This window comes from Buteo buteo, chromosome 3 (genome assembly GCF_964188355.1).
Source record: "Buteo buteo chromosome 3, bButBut1.hap1.1, whole genome shotgun sequence".
In the NCBI taxonomy this organism is placed as follows: domain Eukaryota; kingdom Metazoa; phylum Chordata; class Aves; order Accipitriformes; family Accipitridae; genus Buteo; species Buteo buteo.
The window spans coordinates 78,003,143-78,021,311 of record NC_134173.1 but is presented as its reverse complement, the minus strand read 5'-3'; the positions used below and the strand labels follow the sequence as shown (position 1 = coordinate 78,021,311).

The 18,169-nt window shown below is 48.3% G+C and overlaps 1 protein-coding gene across 4 annotated transcripts in view; it reads left to right on the top strand.

The window, feature by feature from the left end:
* The window catches only part of HSF1 (heat shock transcription factor 1), a 71,333-nt gene that overhangs the window by 32,669 nt on the left and 20,495 nt on the right, over positions 1-18,169 (top strand). For all 4 annotated transcript variants that reach the window (XM_075024136.1, XM_075024134.1, XM_075024133.1 and 1 more), the window contains exons 5-7: positions 16,039-16,114; positions 16,520-16,581; positions 18,032-18,128. In XM_075024136.1, the coding sequence (XP_074880237.1) occupies positions 16,039-16,114; positions 16,520-16,581; positions 18,032-18,128 (235 nt within the window). The remainder of the gene's footprint in view (positions 1-16,038; positions 16,115-16,519; positions 16,582-18,031; positions 18,129-18,169) is intronic.

Below are 18,169 nucleotides of genomic sequence, written 5' to 3'. Positions count from 1 at the left end.
AAAAAAGGTTTACAGTCACGGCTTGTCTTCTGTCGAAGTAAGATCTTTAGAACATATTGAAAATGCATATGGGTTGAAGCTAGTAGAGGAAAAGCTGTTCTGGGGGTTTTTACTGGTTTGAATTGGATATCATCTTTGGCACATCCAATATAATGCTCCTAGTAAATGTCTTTTTATTGCACAGCTGTGAACAGACCTTCTCAAATCTTCTCATATTGACACAGCTTAGCTCAAAAAGTCTGCCTGAAAGGCTCAGGAATACAGTCAAACACATCTCTGCTGTCATGTAATAATGCGTGTCTGGATAATTTGCTGTCAGTCTCTAACACTGGCAGCAAATGATGAAAAGTAGATAAACTGAACTTTGGATGTGAAAATATTTATTCTTCCTTGTCAGCAGCTCCTTCAGCAGAACTGGATAGTGCTCCCGAGGGGCTGAGGTTTTGTGAGCGAGGACATTGCTTCCCTGGAACACAGGGGAATTTCACCTGTTTAGGTTCGGTTAATCTGCACTTCTGTCCTCTTAGTTTGACATATTTGGGGGCGGGGGGGGGGGTGTTAGTTTTAGGGTGGGTTTTTTTGCTTCTCCTGGAAAACAGAAGTCCCTTGTCTTCTTCCAGGTACTTGATGGGCCTCTGGAGAGTTGGGTTTGGGGTTTTGGGGAGGTTTGGGGGGGGAGGGGTGGCTTTGGTTTTGGTTTTTTTTTAAAAAAAAAAAAAAAAAGGCAAGCAAGCTACAGGTGAAACAAGTGTCTGAAATGACTGGGAGCTTTAGGGAAGATTTTAATGCTCTTTGTGGCCTCCTGCCTTCCTGGCTTTTGGAGTTAAGGGTCACATTGCATCACGATTCCTTTGTCCTTCTAGTTACCTCGTGGAGAAAGATGTGCAAAAAGAGCAAATCTTCTCATTCTGGGGAACTTAAAGCCTGAGGGTCCCTCGCCTCTTGCTGAAGAAACAAGGAGTCGCCTTTCGTTCTGGCAGCAGTGCTGTGGCAGAGCTTTCATCCGCTCCTGCTAGCTGAAGGGGGATCTGGAGTCGAGGTTGAAAGTGCGTCACTGTGCTTGGTTAAGCTCCTCTGTTATTCTCAGCTGCTTTTTTCAGATAGTTAACCATCTGAAAATTACTTCCTTTGCTGATTTTTTTTCCTGTTTATCATGAAGTGAAATTTATTGGAGCATGTGAAGACAACCCCTTCAGGCAGTTCTGCGTAGATTAAATAAGTCACAGTGAGGCCTTGAATTTTGGTTTCAGTTTTGTACTCTACTTCAGACAGCTCATGCTAACACATCCCTTTCATTTTCCTATTCTCTAAATCACAGTATCTCATGCAAGTCTGGTGTAGAAGTGATTCTTTGGAACTGTCACCGTGTAGCCTGGCATTCCTGCAGCCTGACATCGCACGGACGTGTCAGGGATCACAGCAGCTGAAAGACACTTTCCAAAAGCGAAGACCAGATGTGACCAGCTAATGCTGCAAGCCTTGCCGGAGCTGGGGCACCAAGGCTAACGGCTTTGGCTGCACATTGTTGTACAACTCTTGCTCTCTTTCCCTCCAGGGTCAACATAATTACTGCCCAGCTTAAGCATCGGTTACTTAACATCTTCTCGTAACTTCTTTGTGCTGGTATTTGGGAATTGCGTTGGAAAGCATTGCTTGTTAGTCTGCAGCACCATCAGCAGTTTCTTATCGGTGCTGAGGCTTTGCTAGAACCATTATTAACAGGTTGACTGTAGTAACTCATCTTTTGATATTAAAGAGTACTGCGTAACTTAAATGCTTAATTTAACAACAGCCAGTATGCTCTTTCTCACATGAGATGTTTTGTGTTAAAAGCGTTAGTGTTAGTATCTTTTCTATTTCTGATTGCTTTTATCTTCTAGTATTTTAAAATTGGAAAGTCATCAGAAACCACTGCGGGAGAAAGGATAGGAACCCCAGCCTCAGCAAGGGGGAACAGCATCCGCTTGAACACCGTCTCGTCAGCTGGGAGGCTGTTGCCTTCCAGAGATATCTTCAAGCAAAGAGTGGTTATTAATTACACTAAATTTTGAGCAGGTTACTGACCTAGAATTTCTGCAGTTTCTCTTGGCTTCCGTTCTGCTTTCTTAGCTTCTGAAGCTGTGACTCATCTAAGCCAAATGTTTTCTTCTGGGCTTTTTAGCTTGGAACTGTTTAGATTTTAAACTGACAATTGCAATTAAAGCTGGCTCTTGCGGTGCCTCACTAGCTGTCAGGTACTCAGCAACATTTAGCTGAATATAATGTTCTTTCCCAGCTCCAGTTCTATCGGTGTCTTTCTGTAATTCCTCATCTCTTGAGACCCGCCTGTGGCTCTGTAAGGAGGGTGGTTTAGCTTAACCTTAGGTGTGGTAGCACACTTGTCTTTTAGGACTGTAAACAACTCAAGAAGATAACACTTGGACTTCTTTTTATCTGTGTGCGTCTACTGTAGGTGTAGAATAGTAGATAATGGATTTCTGCGCCGCTGTGGCATTGCCCTGGAAAAGCGTTGCAGTAATTACTGACGTTACAAGCATAACAAAATGAGCCTGACCGCCGGCTGCGTGAGGACAGTGGTGAAACCAAACCAGCCCTCTCAATGGAGACGTTGTCCCTTGATTTGGAAATATCTGCCCTGACGAGCTCTTTTGTAGGGAAGAAGGAGACCTCTGCCTGCCTGCTAGCACCTGGCTCTCCCTGCCTGCAGCTTTCCCAAGCGCTACTGCCCTCGTGCAACGCACGGGGCAGGAAGGTGAGACGGGGGGGCTGTCACTTCCCAGTGATTCATCGGCTCTGCTCGAGTCCGCTGGGAGCCTGAGTGTATCCGTAAGTTTAATTTTAAACAGATTGTTGAAAGCAGCAAGCTAGCCGTGGTGTCTGCACCTGTTTTTATCGGTTTTCTCCATGTCTCCTTCAGGGATTGTGTTCGCTTTGGCTCAGCGCGCGGAGCTCTGCCATGGGACGCTGAGAGCACTTCCTCCTGACCAGACTCTGTTTACAAGGCCCCGCCGCTTTTACAAGGCCCCAGTTGCTAACAGAATTTAAAAGTTAAAATTTCTCTTGACAAAAATAAATCTAAACAGACACAAGAACTTGGCCTTTTGCAGTATAATTCCTCTTCACCAGAATTAGTTTACCGTATGCAAACCCCCAGTAAATCATACCAAATAATTTTGACCCGTGTAGCTTGCTTTATGGTTTCAGGGTTCCAAAAGCAACATATATATTATCGTTTGACACTGACCTAAGGGGATAGAGTTTGCATTAGAACATTTGTTGAAAAGATTGAATCCATCAGTGTTAGGTGAGAGAAAAGCTGAGCTAGGACATAATGAAGCCAACTAGGTGATATCCAAGTTTAGTCACCGTGCTCAGAAAAGCCTCATTAACAGAAGCCCTCCCACCTTTGGGGAGTAAGGTGCCCTGGTTAAAAGCTGCTTAAAATCGTCTGGGAGATGAGTAACTGCATGGCTTTTAGTCCTAGACTTAGAATTAAGCAGAACTCTGCAGCCCTGTTTCTCTCTTCACCTTTCCACAATAGCTCTGAGAGCGCAACTGTTTTGTTCTGCATATCTGTTCTGCATGTCTATCATGGCGTGGAAAAAATGAGGCCCAGTCTATATAGCAAAGACGTAAAATTTGTAAGATGATCATCTGTGAAATTGCTGGCCAGGTATTTTCTGTGTTTTACACCATGCTTTATGAGTCCGTAATATCTTGTGTCCTGTTTCTGCAGCCTGGCCAAGCGGTGCGAAGTGTTTTCGAGCAGGAGGGGACGTGGTCTCCTAAGCCAGAATGGGAATTTCTGTGCTGCTTTTTGAGCTTACACTGCAGGTTACTGTAGCCTGTACATTTGAACCAAGTTTTAACTTTTTGCTTTTTATACACAAGTCAGTTTACAGGCAAACTTGACCTTTACCTCTAAATAGCAGCCAGTAGTGCTCCAAGGTGCTTCAGAGACGCATTGGCTTTGTCCCAGTGAGCCGTGCCAGTTAGGGCAGTAATAGGAAGTAACGTTTTACTTCTCATGTACGGTTCTTTAACAGCATCTTTGCTAGGAAAGAGCAGCGTGGGTGAACACGCAGAGATTCGTTAATGTGTGGGCAGCGAACCTGCTTGGATGGATGTACCATGGGAAGGGAGGCATCACGTGCAGGCTGATCTAGAGGAGTAGTGCTGGAGATGCTGCGCTTCGGGGAAACAGGAGGCTAAAACACAGTACCTGGAGATGTGCTGGGCTCAGAGGCAGTGACCGTGCCTGTACTGCAGTCCAGCTGTCTGCCTGCCACCTAAAACCTGAGATACTGCAGTCTGAGACCCATCATAGAATGGTTTGGGTGGGAAGGGACCATAAAAATCACCTAGTTCCAACCCCCCTGCCATGGGCAGGGACACCTTCCGCTAGACCAGGTTGCTCCAAGCCCCATCCAACCTGGCCTTGAACACTGCCAGGGATGGGGCATCCACAAATTCTCTGGGTAACCTGGTCCAGTACCTCACCACCCTCACAGAGAAGAACTTCTTCCTCTAATCTTTCAGTTTAAAGCCATTACCCCTTGTCCTATCACTACATGCCCTTGTAAAAAGTCCCTCTCTGGCTTTCCTGTAGGCCCCCTTTAGGTACTGGCAGGCTGCTATAAGGTCTCCCCAGAGCCTTCTCTCCTCCAGGCTGAACAACCCCAACTCTCTCAGCCTTTCCTCACAGCAGAGGTGTTCCAACCCTCGGACCTTTTCCATGTCCCTCCTCTGGACCCGCTCCAACAGGTCCGTGTCTGTCTCGTGCTGGGGACCCCAGAGCTGGACGCAGTGCTTCAGGGGGGTCTCACCAGAGCAGAGCCGAGGGGCAGAATCCCCTCCCTCGACCTGCTGGCCACACTGCTCTGGATGGAGCCCAGGATAGGGTTAGCATTGGTCCCCAGTGGCATACCCATGGTGTTGGTCACCGCTGTACTGAAGTGCATACCTGCAGTTTCAGTTTTTCGGGGCAAATTCCACATGGGGTAGGTAACATACAAAAAATCCAAGGCTTTTTCCACAAATATGATTTTCTTGTCCAGTGAAAACCTGCTTCCAAGAAGCGTTCTCTTCCTTATGCACCCTGCTCCTGCCCAGAGCTGCTGGGGAGCAGGAGGGAAGCCCATTAGGAAGATCCAGTCTGTGGTAACAGGACAGAGACAGCCCACGTATCATCCTGCCCAAAACCTTATGAAACTCCAGGAAAGCATGCCAGGCAGTCAGTTTTCTGCATCTCTGGGTAGTTTAGTCACTGTGCAAAGCCTTCCTTCTGCCACTCTGAGCAGGTTGGATGCTTTCTCTGCTTCTTGTGGGCAAAAAAAGGAAGGGACACACAGCTGTCAGCAAACAAATGAGACTGTGCCTTTGCTGTCTGCAGCCGGGGTGGCCAAACCTCTTTATCAAAAGAGTCTTCTGGAGGCAGTAGTGATCTATATTCTCTTGTGAACCAGGTCTGCCTGCTGGAATCGGAACTAGATGAAGGAGCATCTTGTCCTCGGGGGCCTCGTCCCTGTGCAGCTGAGCAGCCATGGATGTCTGTCTGCATAGAAAGAGCCTTTTTTCTTTGTGCACTGTATAGGGTCGGGCAGCTGGACAGCATCTGTGTATTCCTGTTCAAGAGCCTGTGTCCTCCTCCGTGGTGTTCTGCCTGTTATTAACTGGCTGTTTCCTACTGAAAGAAGTGGTATTAGGATTAATTACAGCGCTGTTGCCGAGAATCTGTATCAAGCAGTTTTGTGGGGGCTCTACTTCTCAGTTCACTGGTACCCGTCTGAAAATAACAAATTACAATTTTACTTTGTTGCTGAATTTCCTTTTCAAAATATGCGAGAATGCGGCGAGCAGAGTTAAGTAATGAGGTACTCCTGGTTCGGATTTGGAAATGAGACATCACTGTCAAGGCACTGGTTGCTTGTAGAGCTGCAGTAAATCTTGAAGCGTAGCGATGTCTTGGTTGGGGGGGTTACGCGGCAGAGGCTCCCCACGCTCACGGGTGGGATTGCAGGAGCTCAGGAGCGGGCATTTGAGAAGGCTTGTGCTTGAAGTGGTCTTCTCTAGCAGCTGTATTCTGTTAATAGGGTTTCCATCATCCCATTTCCTCGTGTGCTGCAGTAATCTAAGGAAACAATTACCTCTGGCTGCAGCCCCACCAGAGCCCCCGTTCCTGGATTGTGCATGAAGGAAGGACCATCTGTTACCACAAATGGTCCCCAGCTTTGCTTAGAGCAAGGAGATGGAGGTGATGGTGATCGGCCGCCCAATCTGCTGCTCTTTTTGGTTTCGCCTGTAACAAAATTAAGGCTTGCCTTTATGCAGGTGTGCTATCAACATCGTCAGCTGGAGCATCTGCCACTTCAAAAAGGAGGTGGCGAGGGCTTTTGCAGTGGAAGGGAAATGAGGCTCCTGGAACTCAGTTACCATTAAGCCTGATTTTATGGAAAGACGACTGCATGTGCATAATTACATTTCTCCCAAGAGCCAGAAGGGAGAAGGATACCTGCGTGTCTGGACCTGGCCACTTGCAGGCAAGGCTGCGGTGCTACTGGAGGAAGGGCCGGGTTTCTGCGGTCTGCAGTGGCTTTTGCCTATCCCTAATTGCAAGTGTGCTATTCTTCTTTTTTGTGCTCACTGCTCGAGTGGTGTTGGCTGAACTCTGGCTCTTCCAGCCTCGCGCTGAGACTGTGGTCCGTGCTTTTATGACCTCTAAATTGGACAATTGTAATGCGTTGTTTTATGGCCTTCCTGTGCAAAGGTTGCACAGGCTCCAGCTGTTCAGAGATTGGGGCCAAAACACTAACTCTCCTACCATGGCCTCCACATGTCAGTCTGGTCCTGGGGGACCTGGGCTGGCTCAGAGTCAAACATCAGCTTGATCTTAAAATTGCTTTGATGGCTTATAATGCTGAGTATAATGCGGGATCTGTGTGTTTTATCTACGCTGCTGCTTTTTATGAGCTTAGTCACTGCTTGAGATCATCTGAAGTCAGTTTTATTGGTCATTCCAAACCATAGGTTAAAGACCTGTAGAGTACTCATTTTTCAGTGCAGTGATCTAAATCTGAAATTAATTACCACCATAGTCTGACATACTGATGTTAAAATAACTCAACCCAACTGGCATCTCTTAACCCCGGTTTGTAGCGTAAGCTGCTTTCTAGCAGGTTTGTGTATATGGTCTGTAACGGGATTTTATCCTTTTCACTGCGGGCTCTTTTCTCTGGACAGCATGTGCAGGCATCTTGCCAGTTACAGAGGCACCAGCTTTTGGCAGTGTGTTCACACCATCTCTCCGGTTGCCTCCTGCACAGCACTGTCCTGTTCAGCATGCCTCGTCTTCACTGATTTGCTTTTTCAGAGTATTCTGGAGGAAGAGCTGTTTAGAGTCTTCTAGTGACTTTTGTCGGGGGGGGGGACTGTGCCCCAAACTGTACCCTGAGGGCGGCCAGAGCTGGAAGGAGCAGGTCACTTTGCTGTTCAGTGTCCTTCCAGTCATGTAATTGCTTAAGCAGGAGTAAACTGGTCTGGTTTTCTCTTGATCCTCTACTTTTTCGGAAGAAAAGCAGAGAACGGTTAAAAACTGCATTCAGTTTCCTGCGTCCGTACTCATCCGAAATGGTTCAGAACAATGTATTGAATGAAACAGATTTTACTGGCTCACTAGGAAGAGGAGGAAGAGTGCAGTTTTAAATAAAATCTGGTTTGATGTTTGATTTACATCTATATTTTGATAGTAATGTGCTAGTGGGTGTAAGTGCTGCCGTGGCTGAAGTTCGATGGTTGTCTTACTCTGGGTCACCGCAGGGACCTTAAATACTTTGGTCACTAGCTTAACCCTGCACTCAGGATTGAAGAGAATCTCCCTGGTACTTACAGGTTTGGCCATCATGAACTGATTCTTCTGGATTGGTTCTTTAAAAAAGCTTCATGTGGTGTAAAAGCCACTCTGCTCGTAGCTAGCTTAGTCCAAGAGCTGTTGGCTATTTAAAGATAATGTGGCAGGATCCCGAGATACAAGCTTTTTAATTGCACTGTGAGTTTATTTGGACAGACAGTTCATCTCTATTGACACAGAATAATGGGCTCTTCCCCTGATTGTATGAACTGGTGCTACCTGAATATTCTGTCACAGTTAAAATTATTTTAAAAGATGAGTTAATACCGAATCAGTCCATCCACCTCTGTGAGACCCCAGGCGTAATAAGCGAGTGACCGTTATTTTGGAGTAACCTTTCAGACTCAAGAGCATCTGTCTGTCGCCTTTCTGAAAAAATCCACTGATTTCTGCAGCTCTGGAGAACCGTGGTGTTGCCTCCTTTGCGCTTTCTGACCCAGACCAACACTTCTTTGCCAGAGAGTGCTCTGCTCCGGTTTGTGACAAGTTCTGAGGATGTCCCGTGTAAGACCTGTTCTTCTCCCCAGCTCTTCCTAGGACAGAGGTTCTCCTGAACAGTTTGCAGGGTGTCACACAGATCTTTCAAGATGTTTTGCTTGGAAATTGAGATTAAATCCTGGCTGGGCAGTGATCAAAACTATTGCTCTGCAGCAAGAGTCTTCATGGCTTTCTCTTAGACTCCTCCAGCAAGACCTCACAGATTACGTGCATCTGTTTGCCTGTGTTGGTCGTTTGACTGACGGATTTGAAATCAGCATTTCTCTGAACGTTCTGTTTCAGAGAAAACAGATTTTTTCAGTTTTAATTCAGCAGAATTAGTGAATTCAAAGCATGAAGTAGTTGTGGGTATAATAGCGTTAGTGGTTAGATACTTAACTGCTGAAAATCTTTGACAACAACAGACGTGTGGGGAAAGAATATTAGCATCAGGGCGAGGAGGAGGATTCTTGCCTTGTGCAGTGAGATCCAGCGCTTCAAAGGCTGCTGCACCAAGGACTGCGCCTGTGTCTTACAGTTTCTGGTGTTCCTGTAGTATATTAGTTTATCTGTTTGTGGATGCAAACTTTTGAGGGCTGCGAGTTCTGCAATTAAATTGCCTTGTGCAGTGAAAATACTCTTCTGTTACAACTTACAGTTGAGTGACTCTTAGTTCTTATTTTGGAAGGGTGAACAAAGAACTTTTTTCCATATTATTCATGATTTTATAGGGCTCTGACATATCGCTTTGATCTCTTCTCCAAACCTGAAGAACCCTCATTTCTGTGGTCATTCCTCTTGCAGAGATTGTCCACATCTTTGATCACCCTGGTTGCTGACCTTCATTTTCTACAATGTCAGCGATAGTGATGACAGCAGGGGTTGGTACTCGGGATACCGGTGTGCTGTGGATTTATTCAGTGGTATCATTTGTTCTTTCCCTGGCCTTGTTTACCTTTGACTTCTTCATATGACTGATGGATGAGGAAGGTGGACGGGGGTTTTTGCCTCTATAATCAAAGGATGTTATCATTATGTAAACTCCCCACAAAAGTACGTAGACTCTTAAAAAGCTTATTTGTAGATTTTTATTTCTCAAGCTAGCAACCTAAAAATGCAACTTGTTGCTGCATGGTACTAGTTTTTTACATAATATTCAGATGGTGATTAAGACGGTGACTTTTGAGCCTTGAGGAAACAAAAAGGTCTTTTTTTTCCTTGTAAATACGACGTAAAAATGCCTGTCTCGTTACTCTGACAAAAGTAAATGCCATTTTCTGTGGTAGAGCAGAGGTTGTTAAAGCTCTTGAAATTGTTACCTTTATGCATGTTGAAAAAGTGGAAACTGATAAACTGGGCACAGGTGCTTTTGGGGGACCATTGAATGTCTCAGTATTTAGAAAGACCTACAAAACATGTGAACCTGTTCGGCCGCAAAGAGTAGCTGAAGTTTCTGCACCGCACTTAAACTACAGTCAGCTGTGTCCTTCTCCATAAAAAGAAAACAAGATTCATCTCGTTAAGGGAAAAGGAGCGGCGTAAGTTTTTCCGTCCTCGCAGAGAAAAGCTTTCAGACCTCCTTTACCCAGCGGAGGCACACCATCGCCTTCAACCTACAGCTGCAGGTTCCTCTCTCCTCGCTGTATCTCGCCGTTACTGCAAGGTGGGCCAAGCGGCATCTCCTGGGAACTCTGCTACGGTCGACGTCCTCCAGCACCGGCTGGTGCTAAGGTGCAGTTGGGGTCTAGCAGGGCTTGGGGTCCCCTCTTGCAAACCCAGATCTGAACTTCTGTATGCACCCTTGCTCACAGTCCCTGAAATTCAAGTTCCTATCGTGTTTTATTCTATTATGTCTGAGCGCAGGACACATTCAGGAGGATGGAAGTGGGCAGTTTGGTGTTGGGCAGCAGAGATGAAAGCTTTCCACGGCCCCAGGCTAACCCTGACAGTGATCCGCCTGTCCTCGCTGTCGTGGACACGCAGAGCAAAACACCCTGCACCGTTCCCTGACCTGCTTCTTGGCTCCAGCCTGTGCCTTAGCGCAAGGGATGCCCTGAGGAGACGGCAGGGTGGCTTTTCAGTGGCAATGCCAGCTTGTGTGTGGGAACAACTGGAACTAAATACTTTGAGAAAGTGAAGAGATGATCAGCAGCTCTCTGAGCCTGTGGTCCAAGAATCTTGGTCTGCTGCGGTAATGGATTCTGTGGGTACCAATCAAATGCGAAAACGGGTAAGGAAAGTATAAAAGACAAGGAAATCACTTTTATTAGGAAGGTCAGACTTTCATCTAAGCTCAGGTCTTCTCACTCTCCCCTCATGTTGCTGAAAAGCAACAAAAAAATGTGTCTTTGTGCCTGGCTCATTAGGCAGCAGGTATTAGGGCACTGACTTCAAACACTAAGCCAGGATCTCTCGCTGCTCCACAGCAGGTTTGCTATTGGAAGCAACTCTGTCTCAAAACCAAACCTTTTCTCTGTGTCTCAGGTGTGTTACATCACGCATTTTGAAAACCACTTTTCTTCCTAGGGTACTGGTACCGCCACTCCTTGCTGTTGTGTTCAAGGTAGCTTGAGGTTTGGAAGACCAGTGATGTCTGAGGGTTCTATTGCCACCTTGCTGCTTGCGACACCTGCTTCTTCTGTGGTCTATCGCTACTTCCAGCCAGGTTGTCTGCAGAAATGAAATGCTGCATTCTCTTAGAAGCTCACTGTGGTAGTAAAAAGAACGCAAAAGCAGCACTGATAGTCTGTTGATAGCTGTGTTTGGTTTGCATCCCTGTTTAGTCAGCAGAATGCGGACAATCTCTCTTGGTGGGGGCAGTCATTAATATTCCATATTCCTGAGCTATTTCCAGACTCTACAGTGAGAGCTGTTTACAGCTATTTCACTCTTTTCCAAGAGTGAATCCCCCCCAAAGGTTATACCTGCTGGAGATTAAAGATTGATAGCACTCGAGCCAGGATTCACACCAGCTTTTTAGCCTAGTAGCTGATTTAGTGCGAACGAAGACACAGCTGCTTCCTTCCTCCGGACAACTGGTTTTACAGGGAATGAACGTCTCTGCTCGGTGCCTCATCCTGCACATCACGATCTCTGCCTTGATAGTCTGGCTCGCCCTGAGCTCTGCCTCTGACCCTTTCCCTTACGTGCCGTGTTCCCTGGGGAGGTACCATACCTCCAGGCATCTGAACCCTGCCCTCTTAAGCTCGCCTGCGTAGTCCGATGCATCTTCCTCTGGGTATCGCGGATGGCAGCACAGTCCCTAAAGCCCGGGAGCTGACAGCTCAAGTATTGATCTTAAAAGAATAGCTTAAAATTTAGTTTGAGGAAAGAAGAGTGATAGTTTGCAAGGCACTGCAGGAAAGGTCCGAGTCGGGATTTAACTGCAGACGGGAGTTGTACAGGTGTGGAGTAAGGACTTAAAAATTACAAGGTGTTGAATCAAAGGTCCTGGTCTTCCAGTTCCGTTTCTGACGAGACCGTTCGCAAAGGGCAGGAGGAAAGGAGCAAGGCGAGCAATCTCCTGGCACCAGCATTGTGGGTTAGGGGCTTCCTGAGATACAGGTGATGCCCTGGCACTTAATGGTCCTCAGTAGATTTGTTTTTCTTTGTGCGATTTTGTCCGATGACTCCTGGGATCCGGCAGCAGAGGTCTGCATCTTAATTACGTGGTGTCTGGAGAACCGTGTCCCTTTGTTTGTACTGAATCTGCCAGCTGCTGACTTCAGCTGATATCCCTAGCCTCAAATCAGAAGGGAGAGGGAACAGTTGCTGCCTGTTCGCCTTCGCTTTGTCTTTTGACTTCACTGCTGTGGGGCACCGGGTCCGTGCTTTACAGAACCACTCATTTATCGTGTCACGGTCATCTCTCTGAGCAGCACCGCTCAGCGCAGGACTGCGGTTTTTCTGATGCGTGCTGCTTCGTGGTTTTCTGGATAATTTTCATCTGCCCCAACGTATTGCTCTCACTCATTTGTACTGCCATAACTAACACAGATTGACCTGGCTTTCTGCCCTTTTTGAGATCATCCATGGGTGCGCATTAAGAGCCCCAGTGACAGGGTTCAGTGTCGCTCTCGAAGGCTAAAGCCGCCGTTGCTTCCTTCTGATAAGCCTTCAAACCACTTGAACGTGTAACTGGCAGGGCACGGTGTTGTACAGGATGCATCGCTCTGTGTGAGAAGGCAGGTTGCATGAAGAGGGCTGGAGAACTGCGTCTCATCTGAAATGCGGGTGAAGCCGTGGCATCTGTGACCCTAAACTTTGCTCTGGACCCATACGATGCCTGAATGAAGATCTTTGCCCATTTCTTTTTTTTCAAGCGAATATGGATGTAGCAAGACCCTTCAGATCTTGACCGGTTTGCTTGATTAAAATCCAATTTTATTTTCTGTACACTGCTGTCTGAAGTACTAGAACACCTCTGTGCTGCATGGTGAAGGAATCCGCTGCTGGCTGCAATGCCCCTTCTAAATAAATTCTGAAGAACCTTGTGGCAGGAGATAAAAATATTTGCAGGACAGAGAAAAGGTCAAATACAAACTCTGTGGGGCGTCAAGTGTGCTCATACACAGTCACAATCACGTGCTGCCGTTGAAAATCATGTATTTTCTAGCATGAGTCTCTAGGGTTCAAACCCCCAAAGCAGGAGATTTAAAAAACTTGAATCGAGGGGTTTTTTCTATGCATGCTCTTGGCGAGTGTGTATGGTGCAAGCTTCTTTCTGCAGCTGAGTACTGGAGTTTACCTTGACACAGAATAAGGTGACTCTCCCCTGTAGTTACCTGATTGTAAAAGCCTGGGTTTAAGAAAAATGCCAAGCAGCAGCACAAATCCACTGCAAGACTGCATTTTCTTTAAATTGCAAAATATTGGATAAAAAATAGTCATTTATTTCAAAAATTGCTATGTGTGAAGTCAAGCACGGCTTTTACCCGGAGTAATTTTATCTGAAAGGAGAGTAACGACCATTTTCCTGAGTGTATACTGGTAATTAAAGCTCTTTGGAAAGGCTGTTTTTCAAGCAGGATGGACGTTTCTCCTGAGGACCCTTGTACAGCCGCAGTGATAAATGAGCGTCTCTCCTGGCTTCGGGAGATAACAAATGTCATTCTCTGTCTGGCAGAAGCGCGCCGGTGTCCTGAGCCCCTGGGCTTCGGCGAGAAGGCACCCGCTCCCTCGGAACAACCCTGCGTCAGCTCCGCTCTCAAACTGGGGGAGACTGGTTTTCTTGGGGAGGGGGGGTACAAAAAGCACATCTGGATGGGGATTCTGCCTCCAGACCCCCGCGTTTCCCCCAGCCCGCAGCTGCCCGGCCGAGATGGGCGCGTGCTGTGTGAGCTGGATGGAGGAGCACCGGGTACCGGGGGGGACCAGGGACAGGCAGCGCTCGGCTTGTCAGCCGCTCCCACGCGCTCTCCGCTGCGAAAGAGAGGAGTCCCTTGTCTTTTGCTTCCGAGAGACATGCCCCTTCTCTGCTCTGAGCCAACAGACCTTTTTCTAAGGCTGCCGGACCTCATCCCCGGCTTCGGAAACGTCCCGGCTGTGCAGGGCGAGGGAGGGCATGGCATGCCGGGCGTCCCCGAGGAACAGCGGTTTAAGAGAGGCAGGTGCGGAGCAGGGTCGGGTTTATGCGGTCCTGTAAAATATTGTATAAACAAAACGCTTCAAAGATCTTCTAATAACTCCCGAAATGAAACGTTTGAAACCGCCCCTTGTAAACTCTTCACCGGCATTTAATTGCCTCATAAAACAGTATGCTAAAGAAAGTATTAAAGGGGTTTTTTTGCTGCCCTCAGATCAGTTTAACCCTTCGGGGACCCTGTGTCCAGCTGTTTCTCTCCCGCTGCCTAATGAGCAGTTACCACCTTCTTTCTTTGCCTTTCACGATACATCACTGGCTCTGATCCACCAGACCTCGACCTCTTTGCATGGCTCAGGTGTGGCACGGGCAGCGGCCGGTGCGGCGAGGACGGCTCCATCTCTGCCTCTCGCCCTTGGGATTTCGGCAGCGGGCGCGGGGCTGCGGCTCTTCCCTTTCTAACACCGGGGCCCGGCAATTTCTCGATGCGCCTTTCTGTCCCGAGGCGAATCTAGGAGCCGCGTTCAGATGGTCTGTGCCGAGGAAAGCTTGGCTAATTTACAGACCTCCCCAAATCCCCGCTGGGGCCCGGAGCAGCAATCCTCCGTGCGCGTAATTGGCAGCTGGTGCGTGGGGAGCGACGGTGCAGCTGAGATAACCGCAGCTGTACCCGTCGATACGAGGGCAGCCCCATCTCCCCAGCCAGGCACCGGCTCCCACCCCCAAGACCCCCAAAAGCCGCCCCACTGCCTTTAGGGACGCCCCACGTCTGCTGCCGAAAGCACCGACCGCTCCTCGCCGCAGCCGAAACGCAGCCCCTTGGTTGTAAGCTCACCCCTTGCTGTGGGCAAGCGGGGAGCTTGGGGTGACCATCCTCTCCGAGGGGGAAACGCTTTCTTTACTCGGGCGTTTTTGATGCGCATCGGCGAGTGATAGCCCGTTTTGAGAAAGTTGGAGTGATTTCGTCTGAGTTTTTCCTCTCTTGAGTTTTTGTCACCCACCCTTTTGCTCTACTGAGGGCTCAGCTTGCCCTTTTATCATAATTGAGTACGATCAGGGGTCTCTGGCCACCCCGTTCTGGGGAGGCTCTGCCAGGCACCGTCATCCTGCTCCTCCGCCCTGAAGTCCAAGGGAAGCCGTCCAGCCTCTCCTGGATCATCACCGCTAGTTCAAAACCCTCCGGAGGGGAAAGTCTCTGAATAAAAATCTGTAAGGGATTTTATAGGTTGAGCAGTAAAGGTCCCACAAAGCAGGGGGTGTCCCCAAAAAAGGCTTGAAATGGCTGGTTTGCTTGCAGAGTAACTCTCTGGCATTGAGGTCATATCAATGCTGCAGTCACATAAACATATAACTTAAACCCATGTCACCTGTGAGCTCCTTGGAGCTCTAGTAGCGTTAAGAATAAGAGAAAATGTTGCAGGTTTATTGCTAATTTCTCCATTGTCTTTTATGTTCACAGAACACACAAACTCGATCATTGCTGTTTTCATTTATATGCATAGAAAAGCCAAATATGGAGTTCTAGAAAGTGTGTAGAGTTTGGGAATTGCTGCTGCAGGAGGAAATCCGAGGGGTAGGTGCTGTGCAGCTCCTCGGGCCATAGGTTGTGCAGCCCGCGCTCTATCCCGACGCAACCTAGGTCTCAGCCTGGGTGCGGAGCTTGCTCCTCCTCGGCTTTCCCCCCCCTCTGCCGTCTCTAGAGAAGCCGATTTATAACCAGCCCTGTGTGCACCTGGGCCAGATCAAGGAGATTGAGCTCGGTCACCAGGGGCCTTTCCACAAGGGCACAGTAATGGCTTGTAGCAGATGTGAACTGCTCGCTCTCTCTGGGTAAGGCTCTGTGTTACTGCCCACGTGTGAATAGCTGCTGTTTCTGGAGCTGTGCAAGCTAAAATGATGGCGAAGCAAAGTTAATGAACACAATTTCACCCGCAGCCCCAGGAGGTTGTAAATGAGCCCGTATCTGGAGATGTCGGCAAATCCCCTGCTGCAGTTTTCCGATTTGCCCCGTGCTTTATTTGCTCTGCCTGAGAGGCTGCGTTTTTTTCTCAGATGGCTTTTTCTTCTCTTGCAGCGAGAATGAGGCGTTGTGGAGGGAAGTAGCCAGCTTGAGGCAGAAGCACGCTCAGCAGCAGAAAGTTGTCAATAAGGTAAATCCTGGTCTTCCAGACGGAGGGATTGGGATGCTTTTGTGTTCGCGTATGCGGTGATGTAGTGATGAGGCCGGGCACTTGTGGGATCGGTGCGATGCAGTGGCATTGGTTCTGTTTAAGGATGATTTCGATCACTGTGTTTTCTTCCTGACACCATGAGGTTCTGGAAATCCAGTGGGGAGAGGCTAAATTTGGGCCGGCAGTGTTACAATGCAGAATTCAGTTGGCTGCCATGTAATGGTTTTACCCCAAGCCTTCACCTTCATGCTCAGGGTTGCAGTCAGCACTCCGCTGTGTCCCCCTGTGCCCAGCTCTGGCTCTGCTCCGAGCACAGGGACCCAGAGCTATTTCTGTCCCAAGTACTGTGCACACCGTAACAGGTTTTTCTTTTTTCTCTCACAGCTTATCCAGTTTTTGATTTCATTGGTGCAATCCAACCGTATTCTTGGGGTGAAGAGGAAGATGTAAGTCTGCATTTCTACATCCAGATAAAGATTCCCTGTCTGAGAGAATAAAGAGAGGATCAGCAGAGTGGGTCCCCCAGATCTCTGTCTTCTGTAGCAGCCTTGCCAGTGGGGTAGGACTGGACAGCGGTCATTGGGATCATGTGAGCCTTCCAGTACTTGCTCCAGCCAAAACCAGCTAACACTGCTATGCAACTGATAATCAAGAAGGGTTTGCGATCCAGGCCACATAAGCCCGTGCAGAACCTACTTCATAGCTAACCACCGCACTATGCGAAACTGCTGCTGTGCTGTGGCAGCACACACAGTGAGGGCTGGGGTCTTGCACTGCTAAAATAGTCTCTTGGCACTGCCATGATATTTCTGTCGTTAGACCAAAAGGGAAAGGTTGGACCATCCAGACCAGCCTCCTGCTGTCACAGGCTGCTGTGACACCTTCACAAAGTAATCAAGCCTGTCCTCAAATGTGCTGTGGATTATTTTGCCCCTTGCTAGTTGTACTGGATGACCATTCAGTACATAAGTGCCCTAGGCGGTTAAGAACATGTCCAGGTTAATTTGCTTTGAACAATTAATAGTTACTTGGTTTTGTCCCAAGATTGTCCTGTAGCACAATTACTTTTCCCTCCTCAGCTTTTACAGATGGTTCTCCCGTTGTCTCTCGTGTAGGCTGAACGGGCCCCGCTCTTCCAGTCTCATCCTGTGAGATGGGCTCCTCCTCCACCTGATTTTTTACACTTGTTCACATATGAACCAGCAGATACTCTGTTGTGTGTCTGTTCCTGCCCCCACCTTGTCCTGTGTTGCCTGTCGAGTTGCAAGGCTGTCCTTTTGTGTTTGAACAGTGCCCAGCAGCACCATATGGCAGACAACACCACAGCAGGCTTGATTATTATTAATGAAGATAGTGGTTTATATGGTGATAATGTCCAAGACATGCTGAAATGATTTATCTTGTAAGGAGAAAGAGTTTCTCCACAGTACTCAAGTACTTGAAAAGGGCCACAGAAGTGGTTGTGTCACAGCTGACCACAAGTAATCCATCTTTGGAGCAGTTGGCCATGGAGAAGTGAAGCCAAGCAGAGCACTGACAATACAGGCCTGCAGAAGGAGGTGACCAGGGACTATAAAGAAGTCCTCCGAGGCCTGAGGTTTTACATTTCTGCTCAATAGACTTGCAAAACGTAGCCCAGAGGCTGGTCACGGGGGCTCATTGTGTTCCTCTGTGTGGTGGGGCTGCCTGCTCCGCCGTACTGACACAACCACCCCCCCGTGGCCACTGGACCCTCCAGGGCACCCAGACCTGGGGTGGGTTGTGCGTTGGCCCCTCGGGTGGGTGCAAGTACCCAGTTCTGGGGTTGGGGCGGCGGGCTCTGCTGCGGAGATGTGGTGCCCGAGACCTGGTGCCGGCAGCACGGTAACTCCTGTGGTGTTTGGGAATCTTTTGCAGCCCCCTGATGTTGAACGACAGCAGTTCAGCACATTCCATGCCGAAATACAGTCGCCAGTACTCCCTGGAGCACGTCCACGGCTCATCCCCATACGCAGTAAGTACGCCGTGCACGCCTGGCCTTGGAGAGGGGGACGA